Here is a 20642-nt window from a genome sequence, read left to right as displayed (position 1 = left end):
CACATTGTAATGACCAATTCACACCTCAGACCTCTCCCACCCTTGGAAACAAAAGATATGTTAATGACCATTCACACCTCATATTCCTCATGAAGACCCCCTGCCAGGTGGCCTTAATGACTCACTCCACCAGACATCTTTCCCACCCTTGGAAACAAAAGAAATGTTAATGAGCAACTCACACCTAAGCTAATTTCAACAAATACTGCTGTCTCTGCTTCTACTCTCTGTATTTCTCTGAAACAGTCTGAAATAGTGAATAATTTACCACTTTTCAGTACATTCTGGGCATTTGGGAGGTTCTCCTGTGCTTATCTTTAAAAAACACTTCTAAACGCAAAATGCACTTTAATGCGCATAAATGTGGCTAAACGGATGTTTTTTAATCTACGTTTTCCAGCAGTCATTTTCCATCATTCAGAAGTGTCCCGTTTACATGGGGCCTTACACTTCTGAAGACAGATCTATTACAGCCAATGTGTCCATGTACACGGTGACATTTAGATCTGTATTCTAGAGCAGCATTCAGGGACCTGCGTTCTAGGAGGAGAGTACTGGAATAGTTGAGGTGCGTACACCTAAAACGTGTAAATGAGCTCACTTACAGGCATACACTTCTAAATGCTGTTCACAGATAAAAGTGAGTACTCTGTGCACCATTACATGCATTTTTGGTGCTAGATCTTTCTTCTAGCTACTACCAGTGTTTACATGAGTATTTAATTATGCCCATTTTCATGAGCGCTAAAGAAAAGTAAGGCTGCATTCACACTTATGAGGTTTGTAGCTTGAAGCTCCAAAAATGCTCAAACTTAAAAAAAAAAAAAAAAAAAAAAAAAAAAAATCAATTTTCCTCTAAGGTGCCTGTTCACACCTGATCGCGTTAACAGGCACCACAGAGAACAATAGAATTTTTAAGTTTGAGCGTTTTTGGAGCTTTGAGCTACAAATCAATCAAGTGTGAATAGAGCCTAAAAAAGGCAGACTCCAGGGATATATTCCCTGTCCCTCTGGTGTTAAAGACACAGGTGTGAACTGACTGCAGGTTTTTAAAGAACTAGTGTGAATGAGGTCTAACTTGTACAGCATAGAGACATTTGTAATAGGCGATTTCCCTTTTTCTAATTAATCCTTGAACATACAACTGTTACCAACATAATAGTTTTCCTAAACTGTATCCATAACAACGCAGAAATTGCTAAACTGCTTGTGATCACTAGAATATTACAGGCGTTTTGTGAAAACACACAGTCACATGGCCACTAAGCAGACAATTCAGCTCTAGGCTGCATGCTTGCACATTAAATGAGAGATCTAGGATCCAGGCTGAAGTGCTGTCATGCAGTATGTGTACTTCCTCTATATAGAACATCTATAGTCTAAAAGAGAAAGTTTATTATGCATGTATACATTTCAGGGAAAGGATTACTGCAGGTTAGATCATAATCACTTCTGTAATCCACAATATATTTACATTGCTGGCTTGACAGGTACTGTCAAACTACAATGGCCAGCATATGGCTGACAATGGAACTAGGCATATTTTACCTATCTCCTTCAATGCAACTGCTGTGAATAAAATGCAATGGTTCTACGTATATTAAAGGAATAAAGTGATAAAACGATCAATCATTTACTGCACTAATAGCATAGAAGACCCAGGATGTTTTTTTTTCAGTATAGATCAGCAAGGCTGAATCTAAAAGGCAAGTACGGCAAGGCTGCTGGTGGCTACAATAACAGATTATTTAGAATGCTACAGACTTTCAATTATTTACATTTTTAAAAGACTCATTTTGTAGTGGTCACCAATTATGCTATAGTAGCAGAACAATACGTACAATTTCTCTATAGAAACAGTAAGCACACCACATACCAGTTTACTGAGATTTACTTTATATCAGCTACAGATACACTAAGGCATTGCTATGGAAACAATAAAGAATAGTTTATATGGAGTGACGGTGGTTCTGGTATTGTATAGAAGTGGTCTTTATCATTTGGAGCACCATGACCTCTGTGTTACTCACACTGCCTAGTATACTATCCTCAATATTGTTTAGCACCGTTCTTCCCACTAACTGTAAGTGGAAGGTTTTGCAATTGTATGTGCATATTTTTCCCAGAAAAGCAGCAATGTTTTACTCCTGTCTTTCTGGTCTGCGGAACTTTCTGGATAACCAATTGTTTGATTGGATTTTTTTCCTTACCGTGACCTCTGGATTTCAAAGGCACTGCTGGTCCCACTCTGTATTTGGTCACTACAGCTGACGACAGGGGTGGCTGAAGTCCTGCAAAAAGCAGCCGGTAAAATAGCAGAGGTGAGGGAGTTAAGACGGCCTCTGCTACCTATACAAGGTGGTTGGACAGGGACCCCGCTCCCTGCGGATGATGGAACACTGCTTGTAAAGGCATCCTCCTCCTCTTCTTCCTCATCATACTCAATTAACTGCTGTTTCCTTAACTGCATCTCTTGTTCCATGAGCTCCCGTCTCCCACCCACAGAAATAGGCAAGGGTCCTGATGGAGAGGTTAGTCCTGTCTTGCTGAACGGTGCATGTTGAGGAGTTGCAGGAAATGTTGCATTAAGTGATGTATTGTGCATTGCATCCTTTTCTGCAAGATGAGAAGTCTGCGGAGTCCTGCTTAGTGCACATGCAGCACCCTCCCTTGCTACCCCATTAGCCTGCAGGGGTCGCCCATCCAAGGAGATGTTGGTAAGGAAAGAGAGGGCAGCCTGTCTCCTGCGAGGATCCATGCGCTGCTGCCTCCTAATGTGATCCAGGCTATAGGAACCTGGAGACTGTATGGAGCCCACTGTCATCCCATTGATGTTGCTTTTGCTGCTAGTTGCAGCAGCCATAGTATATGCTAGAGAAAGATCAGTGGAGGCTGCAGGACAGCTTCATAGCAGCGGAGTGCCAGAGTACACAGCACACAGCAGCTCACACACAGCAGTAGCAGCAGCAAGGCACTGCTTGTTATTGCTGCGTGCTGGGCGGGATCACAGATGACATGCTTCCTCTCTTCCCTTCCCCTGTTTATGCCTACTGCACGTGTGCAATAATGGGATGGATCTCCCCAATTTGCTTACACTAGCCGATATAAAGACCAACTGCTCCCCCATGTGGATTCATCAAATATTACATTATAAAGCGGAATCCACTCAGTCTGATTAAACATTGCAAACAAAACAACTCAAAGAACTAACAACTGTGAAGTTCCAGGGTTACTATAAAACACAGGAACATTACCTTAAAAAGGAATTAAAGATGTCCATGCAGGGAATGCTTTAATATTTGACAGTATACTTGGCAGCACAGTGCCTAAATGGTTAGCACTTCCACCTGGCAGTACTAGGGTCGTTGGTTCGATTCCCAGCTACGGCTCCTCCTGCCTGGAGTTTGCATGTACTCCCTGTGCCTGCATGGGTTTCCTCTGGGTACTCCGGTTTCCTCCCACACTCCAAAGACATGCTGGTAGGTGAATTGGATCCTGTCTAAATTACCCTGGTATGTATGAATGTAAGCTAGGGACCTTAGATTGTATTCCCCTTGAGGGTTAGGGACTGATGTGAATGTATAATATGTATGTAAAGCGCTGCGTAAACTGATGGCGATATAAAAGTACCTGAAATAAATAAACAGCTGGAAAGTGTCAAAAATATATATTGAAAAAAATACCTTAGATTGTAAGCTCCAAGGAGCAGGGCCCTCCTAACCCTCTCGTATTGAACTGTATTGTTGCTGTATTGTCTCCTGTTATATTGTAAAGCGCTGAGCAAACTGTTGGCGTTATATAAATCCTGTGTAATAATAATAAATATATTGTAAAGCGCTGAGAAATCTGTTGGCGCTATATGAATCCTGTATAATAATAATAATAATATATATATTGTAAAGCGCTGAGAAATCTGTTGGCACTATATGAATCCTGTATAATAATAATAATAATAATATATATATTGTAAAGCGCTGAGAAATCTGTTGGCACTATATGAATCCTGTATAATAATAATAATAATAATAATATATATATTGTAAAGCGCTGAGAAATCTGTTGGCGCTTTATGAATCCTGTATAATAATAATAAAATACAACACATGCATACACAGACACATTTGAAAACAGAACACATCTTAATCTATTAATATACGGATTGCAAGGCAAACTAACAAGGCTCAATCTACTCACTGAAGTAACATTCAATATTCTAACATAAAAAAAACAAACTATTGTATGCATACTTTCATTGAGGAAATCTGGCCTATGCGTATGCGTTTGTTTCCTGCATATAGTCAAACCTGCATTCAAATATATTCCTCAACAGCAACAAAAGATATGAATCCACTTTGTGCACACCAAAAGCCCTTTACAAATTCAGATATTACCTTGTAAAAATAGTGGTGACATCATCACTGTGCTGTGCAGACAACAGAGCTGTGGAAGAGACCCGGCAGGCTCCAACCACTACGGATTGGCTGCAGAAAACTCTGGTGCAGTGGGGGAAATATCAGAGACAAGACCAGTCACTTTGCAGAAGAAAAAGGATAGCAGTGTGGTGCCTATTACAGAGGTAAAGTTTCACAATGGAAGACTTCACAGATCTTGAAGAAATACATAAATACACTAAGATTGAATTAAGAATAAGCATGCCTCCTGTAATGGACAATATTTGCTTATCCTGGAGTTCAGCTTTAAAAACAGTCAGCTGATGGCTGAGAAGCTGGATATGCACCAGGGACAGACAACGTAAAGTGTAACTAAGGGCTCGTTCACACTTGACTGTTTTACCAATGCTTGCCAAACACCCCTATAGCATTTGGCAAGCGTTGGTCCGGTGTTTGCAGAGCGTTTTTAACGCTCGGCAAACGCCGCATGCGCGGTTTAGCGGTGGTTGCTAGGTGTTTGCTGAGCGTTAAAAACGCCTATAATGAAGTTTAAATGGTGTTACCGCTCCGCAAACGCCCCACAACCATGCCGCAAACGCCGGCTGGGCGTTTGCGGAGCGGCACCATAGGCTAGAACAGGAGGCTTCAACGCCTCCTGACTCGACCAGAGGCGTCCGGTTTGCCGTGACGCGACCCTAACGCTCCCGTTAGAACAGCACCATGTGATGCAATGTGCAGAATTGTCCGAAACATTTGGGAAGCGGTAAAAACGCTTCCGAAACGCCTCTCTGCCGCCTGCACACAATGCTAGTGTGAACGTAGCCTAAAGCAAAACTTTTTAAAGTTTTGGATAGAATCCAGTGGGCTTCGAAAACCTGTCAGTTTGTAAAGTGATTCTCCAATCACCCCCCAAAAAATGAAAGGACTCAGCAACTACAAATACTGCTGCTGCTGACTTTTAATATAACGGACAACTACCTGTTCAGAGATACAGTGATGTCCTCACCTGAGTCGATTCTTCAATCGCCTTCAGGTCCCTAGCGCTGACATCTTAAGCAAAGGAAACTGGCAGTGAAGCCTTGCGGTTTCGCAGCCAGTTTCCCAGTTCGCAAGCGCAAGTCGCACTGAGCTCCATGAATGGTCCGCAGTCTTCTGTGACAGCTTTATTGCTGTATATGTTAGGGAGATTCACCTTCTCTATTTGTCTTGTCTACTGTTATCATCAAAAGTGATAAAAATCCCAAATTCTGGATGGACATCAGAACACTAATAAAGGGGACATTTTTCAATAGGGACACTAGTCCTGGTGACACACTGAAATTCTCTCACTTTGGGAGGGACTTCCTCTCACTTCCTGTTTTGGCGATGGGGCAGGAAGTGAAGGGGAATCTCTCCAATGGGCACAAATGGCAAAACACTTTACACTTTAACCACTTCCATACCGGGCACTTTTACCCCCTTCCTGCCCAGGCCAATTTTCAGGTTTCAGCAATCTCACATTTGGAATGACAATTGCGAGGTCATGCAACACTCTACCCAAACTAAAATTTTATCATTTTGTTCACACAACTAGAGCTTTCTTTTGGTGGTATTTAATTGCCACTGGGGTTTTTATTTTTGCTAAATTAACAAAAAAAAGACCAAAAATTTTGAAAAAAAAAATAATAATTTGCTTCTATAATAAAAATTTGCATATAAATAACTGTTCTTCATACATTTAAGCCAAGATGTATTCTGCTACATTTATTTGGCAAAAATAATCCAAATCAGTATTATTTAGTCTGTAGAAAAGTTAAAGTTCACAAACTATGGGATATATCTGAAAATTGATCAATCCTGAAGTACTGACAGCCAAACTAATTTCTTGAGGCCCAAAAATGTCAGAACAGTACATATATGCCCAAATTAACCATTTTTGCAAAGTAGACAGTCCGATGTATTTCATAAGAGGTATGGCACGTTTTTTGAAGTTGTAATTTTTTTCTCATAATTTTTCGGAAAATGAAGAAATTTACAGCATCATCATACAACTGGTGTGGCGGTGATCAGGGACACTGACTGGTAACAGTATGAAAAAAAAATTATAATTTTTTTTTTTATTTTTTTTTTTTTTTTTACACAATTTGATTGCTTATAGCAAAGAATTTCTTTGCTATAAGCAAGCATTTAACTGAATGAAATTGATTCATTCAGGGGTTTTTTGTTAAGATTAGCTGTGACTGGCCACGGCTAATCACATGACACAGATTAACTGTAATTGGCCCAGCCTGTGCATGTGATCACTGTGACCATTCACAGCTAGACACACTTTTACACAATGGATGGCATGAAAGGAAGTCAACCATTGTATACAACTGTCATGTGACCTGCTGTGATTGGTCACAGCAGGTCACATGGTACTGGCAACAGGGCCAGCACACAGATCTGTTAATCAGCATTGTCCGAGGTACACGGCCGGTGACAGATCTCGCCACAGCGTGGCCCTGCGGGCACGTGCAAAGTGCGATCCGGGAAGGACGTAATATGACGCCCTCCCAGAGGGATGAGATGTTCCACCAGCCGTCATTTGACCATAGGCCAGGAGGCAAGTGTTTAAAGAAAAAGTTCATATTTAGATCATGTCACATGTTCCACCTATTTTTAGGATAGAAAATGTAATATGTTCTAGCTCCTGCACTGTCTCTCCAGAACCCCCTCTCCAGTGAACGGGGTGGGGGTTCCACACTCGCTGTCACTTTTTAAAGTAGCGTGGTAGTGTGGGGCTTCCCCCACACAGCAGCACCGTTCACAGTTTCCTGTGAATGAATAAACTACAAGTGCCATCAGCCACTGTGGCATACATATTTGAAGTTTGAATGAAGTGTAAGTGCACTGATCAGCACTCCGGTATTTCATTCACTTTGCCTACAGATCTGCAATGACAGCCAGTACAGAGATACGGGCAACAGAGCTGCAGGCACTGTGTGCAGGAGACTGACGTTGCACTGAGGATATGTTGATCCCGGGTGCAATGATTTCCAGACTCCTGTTTCAAAAAATGAAAAAAAAAAATGCTAACTTTTTTACCTGAAAAAGGATGTACATTTATTATTTTTTTATGTAAAGGTGAACTTGACTTTTAACATGGATCTATTGACCTCCATTTGACTGTAAAATGTTCCTTATTAAAATAATGTTTCTCGTATCCAACTTGTCTGCTCACAAGAATATACAGTAAACTAAAGGTCATAACAGAACAAACACAGATAGAATATATAAACAATTGTCACTATAACTACAGTACACTATAATCAACATTATTGCACAAGCATGGCTTCAAAACCCTGGATATTTACAGTGGTATAAGCTAGGGATGCACAGATATACCGGACAAAAATAGGGCTATCGGCATTTTGCTGATAAGAAAAAAAAATGTGCTGATAATGGCATGCTGTGTCCTATAGACTTCAATGCAAAATAGCCACCTAGTGACTTCAGTGCAGAAATGCCAGCCCCATTGATTAGATTAAATAAAAAAAAAAAAAGTAAAAAAAAAACCTGTCAGTTTTCAGCCAAGTGCATCCTGAATTTTCGGTTTCGGCACCGGAAATTTCATTTTGGTGCATCACTAGTATAAGCCAAGTAGTAAATATTATTTACAGAGCTATCCAATAGTTCTTCTATACAATAACTATATCAAAAAGGAGCAACTATACTTGAAGTGGCTCTGTCAGTGCATTGAAGGCAGCTGCAGTGCCTAGAGCTTCAGCAGGGGAGTGCAAACAATACCTTTCATGTGGGTGGTACTGAGTATCAGTTCGCTCTGCTGTTGTGTACAATCCATTAGCCATAGACAGAACCTACAAAACACATGCTCTGCAATCTGAGCTGTGTGTTTGTAAACAACTACAAAAATGTTACTACAATCACTCAGACATGTAAAGTATATAGTTACTGAATTCTATTATATTAGAGTGCCCACTGATCCCCCAAACTCTGGGTACTCTCCAAAGCTCCATTCAGAGCTAAGCATAGCGTTTTTTGTACATATATGTCACTGTGATTTTTACGCGTTTTCATACGTTTTTAGCGGTTTTTGAGCATTGCTGATTTTTTTAGTAGCCAATAGAGAAAAATATAATTTGTTGTTAGGTTTTTCTGCTTCTTTAGCTTTTACATTTTTTTAATTATTTTATCATTTTGTTTGAGTAAAGGGTTAAAGTTAAGGTTAGAATTAGTGTTTGGGTTAGTACTTTATTATTTTCCTATTATTTATTTATTTAGGGTGTTAAAGCGGAGCTCCACCCAAAAGGGGAAGTTTTGCTTTAAGGACTGCTCCCCCACCATTATGGATTGGCCCCTTTGGGGAGCGGAGGGGGGTACCCGGCTGTGAAGCCACAAGCTATCAGAGCCGGGTGCCCACACTGAAGATGCAGGCCTCCTGGAATACAGGACGGCCAGTGAAACGAGCTGCGGGGGACACACCACGGGACCGAGGGACAGGTAAGTGGCTGTTTTTTAAAAGTCAGCAGCTACAGTTTTTGTAGCTGCTGACTTTTATTTTTTGATAGGTTGAGTGGAACTCCGCTTTAATAATAACCACACATGAATACACAAACAAATAAAAACAAATACTATGTAGTAATAAATAATAATTAACCCCTAACCTTAACCCCCTAAACCTTAATAAAATATTAAATAAAACACCTAAACTCAAACAAAAAAAATACAATAATAAAATGAATAAATGTAAAATAAATACACAATAAAATTAATCAATTACTATGTAATAATACATTGATAATTAACCCATAACCTTAACCCCTAACCTTTAAAAAAAAAGTAATAAAACTGCAAATTATTATTATTATTGTATTTTTTGTTGGGGTAATCATTATTAGTATTATTAAATTTCATTTTTTTCCAAGGTTAGGGGTTATTATTTATCCTGATTTTTTATTTATACGTGTATTCATTTTACATTTACTCACTCATATATTACTTTTTTTTTTTTTACTATTTTCATTTGAGCAGAAAATTGTGCAAACCATGCGTTAAAACATGCGAAAGCAAGCAAAAACGTGCCAATTGCACGTTTTTATTTTCTATGGGTAAAAACGCACCAAAAATGTGCAAATCTGCCCAATTTGAGCTACAAAAGTAGCTCCAAAACTTTTTTGAGCTTCAGGCCTTCTGCTGCAGGCAACTTGAAGTGGAGATGTGAACCATCTTCATAGGTGCGCATGCGGAGAGAGAGAGATACTAGCAAGTACACAGCATAGAATCGCTAGTAATTGTTTGGAGTTTATATGGAACAGCGCTTTTTACATCATCCACATGTGAGTGTAATGCAGTGTATTAATGTTTTAAATAAGGATAAGGCACTATGTTTTGATTTCTCATGGCATATGAACCGATGGAGGAGGACTACTAAAGAAGTGAGGAGATCCAGACCCTTTAAGATAACAATCCCATCTATCCACAGTCCATATAAGGGACACAAGCTTTATATGACCTCAATGGTTTGGTCACATTTACCAGGTAAGAGCACAACTAGTGAAGGTGCATGAGTGGTTGTTATGATAACACACCAGAGGTGAATCAAGCAACAGTTGATTTGTCCACATCTCTTGAAAAAGTGAATTATCATGGATGTGACATGGACAATATGTTTCATTTTGGAAGAGATATATACATTTTCGAAGAGATATACGAGTCTGGAAGTTTTATATGTACATATTGGTTACCAGTGGAGTGCGGCACTAATTTCTTGTAGTTGTATATTGTTGACACATTTGTATGGGTATGTGTATGGTGCAAGCGATCTCCTATTTTTCACTTAGTCTGGCACAAATAGTTAATTAGGTACCACAGCAGCTCGCAAGATTTCATTTTATATTATTCATGAAGAACCCCGGCTGAGAACACGTTTTAAAACAACATCAGACTTACTAAAGTATATTTTGTAAAGTGCTGCACAAACTGTTGGCACTATATAAATCCTGCATAATAAAAATCATAGTTTTAGAGAAAGTACAGTTTACAGTTATCCTTTTGGCCTGACGTAAAGCAACCTTCCCTCCCCTTCCCATGGTGCATACTTACCTACATTAGATGGTCACAACCCAGAACAATCTTCAGACTTTCATAGGAACCTTTCAGCTAAAAGCTCTGAAGATTTCTGTGAAGCAGGGTACTCTGATTCCAGGGAGACTGCACACACTAGGGAATCGATTTGGAAAGTGCTCTACTTCTTAAATTGAATCGGAAAGCTGATGAGGGTGGGGCTTAGTACTAGGAAGGTGGGGTTTTACCTCTTGTCCACAATCCAAGGGGCTCCACAGGAGACAGAAAGTGAATTGAAGACTTCCATAGGTATTGTTTCTGCAATTCAATAGCACCTTCATCTTAGTCACTTTTTTGGTTAGGATCACTTTGGCCCTTACACTGCCACCAATGTGACCATTACGTTAGCAGCAGCACTGGCATGTAAAACAGACTTCCAGCTAATAGATCGCTTGTTTACCATTTCAGTCTCAGATGCATGCTCTTTTGGAGAAGTGTTTCTGACGACTGTAAAGCTACCCATTTACTTATACATGTACTGTAATTTGCTCCCCACCTATCTGGCACTCCTTCCCTTACCTCCACCATGTGCCAAAGGCTTACCTGCCCCCCCAGGTGCCCAGGACGTCCATGGAGGGTATCAGGATGCAGAATGGTGAAAGATCAGCAAACACCTGCTTACTGATCTCCCTTTGGGGAAGTCAGAAGTGCTCAGCTCTGAAATAAATGAACCCCCCAAATTTTTAAAAGCCCCCACCTCCACAAATGGACAGACCAGGTGCACATGCATACTAAAACAATTACAGTACCACATGTATTACAGTTGCCAGAAAACGTATGTGAACCCCTTGGGATTACGTGGAGTTTTGCATGAATTGGACATAAAATGTGCTCTGAACGTCATCTAAGTCACAACAATAAAAGAACACAGTCTGCTGAACATAATACTACACAAACATTAGATGTTGCCATGGTTTAATTGCACATAACATGTAAACATTCACAGTGCAGGGAGGAAAAAGTATGTGAGGCCCTAGCTTAATGACTTCTCCCAGAGCGAATTGGAGCCAGGAGTGAGCCAACCTTGACTCAAATCAGTGTGATGATATTGGATGTGTTGCTGACAGCTGTCCTGCCCTTAAAAAACAAACACACCTGTTTTGGGTTTACTGGTTTCAAGAAGCACTGTCTGATGTGAACCATGCCTCGCAGAAAAGATCTTACAGAAGACCTACGATCAAGAATTGTTGACTTGCATGAAGCTGGAAAGGGTTACAAAAGTATCTCCAAAAGCCTTGATGTTCATGTGTCCACGGTAAGACAGACTGTCTACAAATGAAGAAAGTTTAGCACTGTTGCTACTCTCCCTAGGCATGGTCGTCCTGTAAAAATGACTGCAAGAGCACAGTGCAGAATGCTGCATGAGGTAAAGAAGAATCCCAGAGTGTCAGCTAAAGACCTACAGAAATCTCTGGCACATGCTAACATTTTTGTTGACACATCTACAATAAGGAAAACATTAAACAAGAATGGAGTACATGGGAGGACACCACGGAGGAAGCCATTGCTGTCCAAAAAGAATATTGCAGCATGTCTGAAGTTTGCAAAAGAGCACCTGGATGTTCCACAGCACTACTGGCAAAATATACTGTGGACAGATGAAACCAAGATTGAGTTGTTTGGGAAGAACACACAACACTATGTGTGGAGAAAAAAAAGGCACAGCACACCAACATCAAAACCTCATCTCCACTGTTAAACATGGCGGAGGGAGCATCATGGTTTGGGGCTGCTTTGCTGCCTCAGGGCCTGGACGAATTGTTGTCATTGATGGGAATATGAATTCCAGAGTTTATCAAGACATTTTGCAGGGAAACGTACGACCATCTGTCCGCCAACTGAAGCTCCGCAGAGGATGGGTGATGCAACAGGACAATGACCCAAAGGATACAAGTAATTTAACAAAACAATGGCTGCAACAGCACAGAATACGCCTTCTGGAGTGACCCAGTCAGAGTCCTGACCTCAACCCGACTGAAATGCTGTGGCATGACCTTAAGAGAGCAATTCACACCAGACATCCCAAGAATATTGCTACACTGAAACAGTTTTGTGAAGAGGAGTGGTCCAAAATTACTCCAGATCGTTGTGCAGGTCTGATCTGCAACTACAGGAAACATTTGGTTGAGGTTATTGCTGCCAAAAGAGGGTCAACCAGTTATTAAGTCCAAAGGTTCACATACTTTTTCCTCCCTGCACTGTGAATGTTTATATTTTATGGGCATTTAAACCATGGCAACATCTAATGTTTGTGTAGTATTATGTTCAGCAGACTGTGTTCTTCTATTGTTGTGACTTAGATGACGTTCAGAGCACATTTTATGCCCAATTCATGCAAAACTCCACTTAATCCCAAGGGGTTCACACACTTTTTCTTGCAACTGTAGGTTTCACCAGACACACTGGAAATAATGATTTTTTTATAAACTGACCTATGGACAATTGCGGGTACCGTAGTTTTTCACAAGTGACAATTTTGAGGTTTGATATATTTGGCATCTATTAATCCACTGAAATCTCATCTTTTATATTTTACAAAAAAATAGTGTTTTATGCCTGCATGCACTAAAATATTTTTTACGAAAAATAAAGATTTTATAAGCAGCAGCACAATTATCATGTGGCATAAAAAAATTGCAACATCCACCATTTTATTGTCCAAGGTCCCTGCTTTCAGAAAACTGATGTTATGGGCGTTTTAAGTAATCTCCAGGCCTAAAATGTGCATTTCAATATGCGGAAAAAGGTTCTGGCAGCCAAAAGGTTAATGCGAATAGTAGGCAGTAGATTCGTCCAGGTATCTCTTCATTCCAGCAGCAGCGTGTGTGCATGTGTGTTCAAATGATCTGAGATTTGATCATTTTAGCACAATCAGTGTTTAAGTAATATTTACTAATCTGCTGTGATCTGCAGACTAGTGAGCACTGGTAGCATTAGCCATTAGCATTCTTGGCTGTTTTGTACAAACCTTAAAATGAGCAGACTTTGTCCTAAATCCTGGTGTGGGAAAGCATTGGGTCAAGGTGAAATGAAAGTCATCCAATGAAATGCAATAAGGCCATTACACTCAGGGTAACATGACAGCATGCCAATTAAAGCTGAACTCAAGGCACACATTAACGCAGTCCTATAATCATTAATACACCATTAAAAGAACTTTTCAAGTGCAAGCTGTGCAAGTACCTGAATTTGACTTTGTATCAGTCTTTTGCAGTGTAATGTCCAGTCTGTACACATGCAATATAAGCATAGGAATACTTTCATGACTGTTGCAAGGGTGCTCCAGCTTTCCCCCAAAGGCGCAGCTTTCAAAAGACAAAAGAGTGATGTCACCATCTCCGTACTGCCCTGGTGTCTAGTAGGGCTGTCTGGATCAGAAGACCAACTGAACAGAATTACCTTTATAAGGCAGCAAGACAGTTCTTAAAGTGGTCATAAAGGATGAAGGTGTTTTACCTTCATGCATTCTATTCATGTAGGTAAAAAAAACCTTCAGTGTGTAGCTCCACTGTATTACCTGAGCCTGATCGCGATCCAGTGCTGTGCATGAGAGCCTTAGCTCTTGTAGGTCTCTCTCCTCATTGGCTCAGACAAAGCAGTGTGAGCCTTTGGCTTCTGTTGCTGTCAATCACACCCAGTGAGGAGGCAGGGGAGCAGGACCGAGCCACGTTCTCTATGTCTTATGGATGTACAGGGCTGGCTCAAGAGTGAGCATACAAAAGTGCCCCCAGAGCAAAAAGCTTGTTCTAGGGGCACTCGGCAGGGGGGGGAGGGGTCAAGAGCACCAGTGGGGGACCTCAGAAGAAGAGTATTGGGGCTGCTCTGTGCAAAACTATTGCACAGATCAGGTAAGTATAACATGTTTGTTATTTGTAAAGTTTTCTTTTTTTTTTCCCTTTAAAATTCAACCATTTTAAATATGCATGTCACCTTACCAGCCCTCCTTAGCCACTCCAGTCTCATTAGCTGGCGTAAATACCGGCTGCTTCCAGGAATGAAGGAGCATGTGACCTACTCCTATGTGACAGTGCTCAGTCACTGTCACATGACCAGGGGATTGACACCTCTGCTTTACGTAGCATCTGACACTTTGGTTTATAGTGCCAACTGCAGTGGAGGCAGGAGCATAGAGGGAACTCTGGTAAGGGGATTTGACATAGACAATGTGTTCCCATGTAGCGGTAAGATAATTGTCTTTTTAAAGCAAGAGTTAATGGGTTGTTATGTGTAGGTGTAGACTCACAGTAGAGGAAGAGACTGCAATACTTAACCTAATTTCTCACTCCAGCAGGTCTTGAGCGCTGCCCGCTTCCTCAACACTCAGGGTTACACATAGGTCCTTGCCATCCTCACAAACACTGTAGGACTATGGGTCTTGCATTGTACTTGATGAAGTCTGCATGTGACAGCCAGCCTGAGTGCCTTAGAGAACAGCCTTTAGGGGACCAGTCGCACAAGCATAGAGGGAACCTGCATTATCAAGGAAAAAGGTAGGTATTGCACTTTATACATTGTACATCTACACCTAAGGAGCATTTAACCTTTGCAGTGTGTGGAAGGGAGCAGCAAGGGGAGCACTTCAATGGTGTTTTATGTGTAAGTCCCGGAGTTCAGCTTTAGTTAAGTGCATTCAACATCTGGTGAGCAGGAGTCCTCACTATGAACAATGATGTGATCACACTTTAACAATAAGCCTTGGGGTGACATTTGACTGATTTATGAGAACTCACTTTTTTTTTTTAAACCAAGCTTTCTGTATAAGAAAGGCAAACAGGCGTGTTCCAAGATCACCAGATAGTGTTTAAGTTGGCATCAAACACTCAATCCTAATTGCAGCTGCTAGATGTATGATTTATGTTCTATACAAACTACTTTACTAACACCTCCACCGGTTCCCTATTTCTGCTGCATTTCCAGTTCCCAGGTACACCCCTACGTCACATCCCTTGTCTCTATTTTTACCACAAATAATGCTCTCAGGTCTATGGAGTTTTTTTAATGTAGAGCAATTGTATACATTAATTTTAAATTAAAATGAAGAGACGTTATGCTTAGGATGAGGGTAGCAATTTTTCCCATCGGCCAGGCAGTTTTTTTTTGTCTTTGTTGTGACAGTCAATATATCTCATTGGTCAGCATACTGGGTTGAAGGTTCTATCCTCATTAATGCATACCTTCTCTTTATGGTTAATCTCTACTTTGGTTCTCTGAGTTTTATCATAGTTCATCAACATTTGAAATCTGGGGTTTGAAGTCTCATTTATATCTAATATAAACAGCACTACAAAGCACATAAAACCTGCTGCATTGGACTCTGCTCCATTAGGATCAATAATGTGTAAAGCATGGTGACATTAGCACCAACACATGCTAGGGTAGTCAAAACGTAGTAGATTGAAGTGCTGTGCAGTAACTGCAAGAAAGAATACACTAGTGGATACTACTGCTCTCAAAAGCTGGAAGAAAGCATTGACTGTCAATGAATGAGATGATCATCATTCATTTTCTTCTGTCACCAAATGTCATGTCCTGCCTTCCATGAGATAGTCAGAAGCAGTCAGTCCAGTGTTTATGGAAAATCAATTTAATCAGTTTTGAGAGGTTTCAAAATTCTGCATGTTTACAAAGGCGGCAAAAGATTGAGCCACTTCTGATATCACATTAAAAAAACAAAAAAAGTATTTTTTGAAAGGAAAAAAGATATAATTTTTTATCTGCTTACCATGAATAAATACATTTTTTAAAAAGAAAGGTCCCACCTTATTCTGTAGCATGCCTATGAAAAGTGACAGGGCATGATACGGATGGGGCTGAATAATGGAAAAGAGTAATTTAAAGCGATTGTAAAGGCTCAAGGGTATTTACCTTCATGCATTCTATGCATGAAGGTAAAAAACCTTTGTATGCAGCAGCCCCCCCAAGCTCCCCCTAAAACTTTCCTGAGCCCCATCGTGATCCAGTGCTATGCATGAGAACCTCTGCTCTTCTGGGACTCTCCCTCCTCATTGGCTGAGGCAGCAGCAGGAGCCACTGGCTCCCAATGCTGTCAATCACAGCCAGTGAGCCAATGAGGAGAGAGAGGGGGCGGAGCTGAGCCACGGCTGTGTGTGAATGGGCACAGAGAGCAGCGGCCTGGGAGCAAGCCTGCTTTGGTGCCCCCATAGCAAGCTGCTTGCACTAGGGGGAACTCAGGAGGGGAGGAGCCAGAAGCACCAGCGGGGGAACCAAGAGGAGGAGGATTGGGGCTGCTCTGTGAAAAACCACTGCACATAACAGATAAGTATGTTTGTTATTTAAAAAGAAAAATGCCTTTAATATCACTTTAAGGTCCCTTTCACTGTTATGCACCAATGAGCCCCAAAACTCCCACCTGTCCTCACCATCACCACCCCTACACAACACAACGGAGCTTAGATCTGATGACCACTGGTTTCTAATGAGACCTATGTCCCACACCGCATCTTTTACTATACCCAGGAACACTTCTTTTAGACTAGGTTCACACTACTGTGATGTGCTTATGACTTGATTTGCAGTGCAACTTTGATTGTACTTTGCATATTCTATGGGGCAAATCGCACCACAGTAGCACAGGTCTCCTTTTCCAAAGTCACATCGTAGATGAGCTGCATTGACATGAATGGACAGCATTGACCATGTTATTTCCATTGTCGTGCAATTTAGTGCGACCCAAGTCGCATCTGAAATAGCATCAGTGTGAACCAGGCCTTACAATGCTTGGCACTGCTTTTATAAATGCTTCTTTTCATTTTTACTATAGATGGCACAGTTTCTTTTACTGTGCTTGCCACCACTTCTACTATGACCAGTGACGCTTTTCTCCTTTACTATATATGGCACGATTTTGGGGTTTTTTTTCACGATGCACATTCAGCTCTTTAGCACTGACCTCGATTCCCTTCCCCAAAAGTACACAAGCACTCCAATGAAAAGCTGAATGTTGGCAGTAGGCATGCCTGGAACAGACCACAACATCAGAAGCATCCAGAGGTGTTCAGGGGATGAGATAAGTGCACTTAACATTTAGCTGAACTACGGGCACAGTAGCTACATACAGAACAAATGTTATTAAGCCCAGCCATTTTCAAACCTTCAGCTTTCCTCAGGGGTGCCTTGGAAAGATGCAAAACTGTATACAAGCCAACTGGTTGATGAAACCAGCCTTTTAGTTACAAAAAGTCACAGGTTTTCATTGTGCGCCCTTAACACCTTCCAGCTGCCAGCATCCTAACAACCAATCATCAGTTAATAAGGAGGACGTTTGGTACCTGCAGGGCCCCTATTAGAAATCATGGGGCCCCGTACAGCCTACCAACCCCCCCCCCCCCCACATACAACCTACCTGCCCAGCTCCCCCCCAGATGTGGAGGTGCTGAAGGCTAGGCAACCCTGGAGGTCAGAAATTAGGGGATGAGGGAGTTGGGAGGGTGTTCTACAGGTGAAACTCGAAAAATTAGAATGTTGTGCAAAAGTTAATTTATTTCAGTAATGCAACTTAAAAGGTGAAACTAATATATGAGATAGACTCATTACATGCAAAGCAAGATAGTTCAAGCCGTGATTTGTCATAATTGTGATGATTATAGCTTACAGCTCATGAAAATCCCAAATCCACAATCTCAGAAAATTAGATTATTACATGCAATCAATAAAACAAGGATTGTACATATTATTATTATTATTATACAGTATTTATAAAGCGCCAATAGTTCACTCAGCGCTGTACATCACAAAGGGGGACAGAACATGTGATAGAACAATACCAATACCAATACAATGAAAAAACATGAGGGGATCGAGGGCCCTGCTCTTTCGAGCTTACAATCTAGGAAGTAGAGCAATATCGGACCTCTGAAAAGTATAAGCATGCATATGTACTCAGTACTTGGTTTGGGCCCCTTTTGCAGCAATTACTGCCTCAATGCAGCGTGGCATGGAAGCGATCAGCCTGTGGCACTGCTGAGGTGTTATGGAAGACCAAGATGCTTCAATAGCGGCCTTCAGCTCTTCTGCATTGTTCGGTCTCATGTCTCATCTTTCTCTTAGCAATGCCCCATAGATTCTCTATGGGGTTCAGGTCAGGCGAGTTTGCTGGCCAATCAAGCACAGTAATCCCACGGTCATTGAACCAGGTATTGGTGCTTTTGGCAGTGTGGGCAGGTGCCAAGTCCTGCTGTAAAATTAAGTCAGCATCCCCATAAAGCTCGTCTGCGGAAGGAATCATGAAGTGCTCCAAAATCTCCTGGTAGACGGCTGCGTTGACCCTGGACTTAACGAAGCACTGTGGACCAACACCAGCAGATGACATGGCTTCCCAAATCAACACAGACTGTGGAAACTTCACACTGGACTTCAAGCATCTTGCAGTGTGTGCCTCTCCATTCTTCCTCCATACTCTGGGTCCTTGGTTTCCAAATTAGATGCAAAAGTTGCTCTCATCAGAAAAGAGGACTTTGGACCACTGAGCAACAGACCAGGTCTGGTTTTTTTTAGCCCAGGTAAGACGCTTATGACGTTGTTTGTTGTTCAGGAGCGGTTTGACAAGAGGAATACGACATTTGAAGCCCATGTCCAGGATCCGTCTGTGTGTAGTGGCTCTTGATACACTGACTCCAGCCTCAGTCCACTCCTTGTGAAAATCCCCAACACTTTTGAATGGCCTTTTCCTGACAATCCTCTCCAGGCTGCGGTCATCCCTGCTGCTTGTGCACCTTTTTCTTCCACACTTTTCCCTTCCACATAACTTTCTATTAATGTGCTTTGATACAGCACTTTGGGAACATCCAACTTCTTTTGCAATTACCTTTTGAGGCTTTCCCTCCTTATGGAGGGTGTCAATGATGGTTTTCTGCACAACTGACAGGTCAGCAGTCTTTCCCATGATTGTGATTCCTACTGAACCAGACTGAGAGACCATTTAAAGGCTCAGGAACCCTTTGCAGGTGTTATGGCTTAATTAGCTGATTAGAGTGGGACACTTTGAGCCAAGAATATTGCACCTTTTCACAATATTCTAATTTTCTGAGATTGTGGATTTGGGTTTTTCATGAGCTGTAAGCCATAATCATCACAATTATGACAAATCACGGCTTGAACTATCTTGCTTTGCATGTAATGAGTCTATCTCATATATTAGTTTCACCTTTTAAGCTGCATTACTGAAATAAATGAACTTTTGCACAATATTCTAATTTTTCGAGTTTCACCTGTATGTTAGCTCACCTTCACATGTTTTTCTGTTAAGGTGAACATTTTATATGAGCCTTAAAATCAGCTGCACCATTCACTATAGTAATTATTAAGAAATCTTCATGGGCTTGTTGCACTAGCATAGCTCTCTAAAAAGTGATCCATACCCAGATTGCTCTTCAGAGAGCCTTTGACAGGAAGTGAGGAAGCATTGTTATGCCTCCTTACCACCTGTTTTAATCACTTAGGCCTCCTTCACACAGCTATTTAGCTGCATCCACCAGATTTCAGCTACAAGAGTCAGTGAAATCATGCTGCTAGGATGACAGGTGCTTGTGAATATGACAGCCGCTCAGTCTGTACAAACCAAGCTGTTATCTGTGATTAGGGGACAGTAAAAAATGCAGAGCCATGTTTTTACCACCCCAAAAACAAGTGTACATGCAGCCTAAAAGAAATTCTCTCACTGTGTTTATGTGATCATCATCATGATCACGCAGTACAGGACCTGTACTGTGTGATCATCATGGTGAGAATGAATATGATCACAAAAGCACAGTGAGATAGATGCTGCGGCTGTGTGCCATCCATGGCTGCAGAGTGTTTGCATTTGTAGAGCTATACTGTACAAGTGCGCTCTGCAGACATGGATGATACACTTGCGTGCTGTCTTACATAGTGTGTACCCAGGTAGGGGAACCCTTACCAGTAAAAGTGCTTGTGTGCAATCTCTACAAGTCAGCACTTCCTGCTACTGCTGTCATCCGGATGACGATCCCTAGCTGTGCAAAGTGTGCCCATCCACCACAATCCCACACAACACTGGCTGCAGCCCCCTCAGGAGTTATTGAGTGAAGTAGGTAGGCATCTCCCGCATATCCCTCTGCCAGCCAGGAATGGAACTTTAAACTTCAAAGATGTGGCACCAGCTGCCCA

At 41.4% G+C, this 20642-nt stretch overlaps 1 protein-coding gene across 2 annotated transcripts in view; it reads right to left on the bottom strand.

The window, feature by feature from the left end:
* Positions 1 to 20642, bottom strand: part of LOC149473460 (CDK5 and ABL1 enzyme substrate 1-like) — an 88243-nt gene that overhangs the window by 61834 nt on the left and 5767 nt on the right. Inside the window, exon 1 of one of the 2 annotated variants that reach the window (XM_089678441.1) lies at positions 2211 to 2982. The exons of the other annotated variant lie outside the window; for it this stretch is intronic. Within the exon in view, the coding sequence (XP_089534567.1) occupies positions 2211 to 2863 (653 nt within the window). The 5' untranslated portion in view covers positions 2864 to 2982. Of the gene's footprint in view, positions 1 to 2210; positions 2983 to 20642 lie in introns of those variants that run through there. 2 annotated transcript variants of the gene reach the window in all.

This window comes from Staurois parvus, unplaced genomic scaffold (assembly GCF_062004578.1).
Source record: "Staurois parvus isolate SC_StPar_1 unplaced genomic scaffold, SC_StPar_1.0 ptg000015l, whole genome shotgun sequence".
Lineage (NCBI taxonomy): Eukaryota > Metazoa > Chordata > Amphibia > Anura > Ranidae > Staurois > Staurois parvus.
This window is presented reverse-complemented; position numbering and strand designations above follow the sequence as displayed.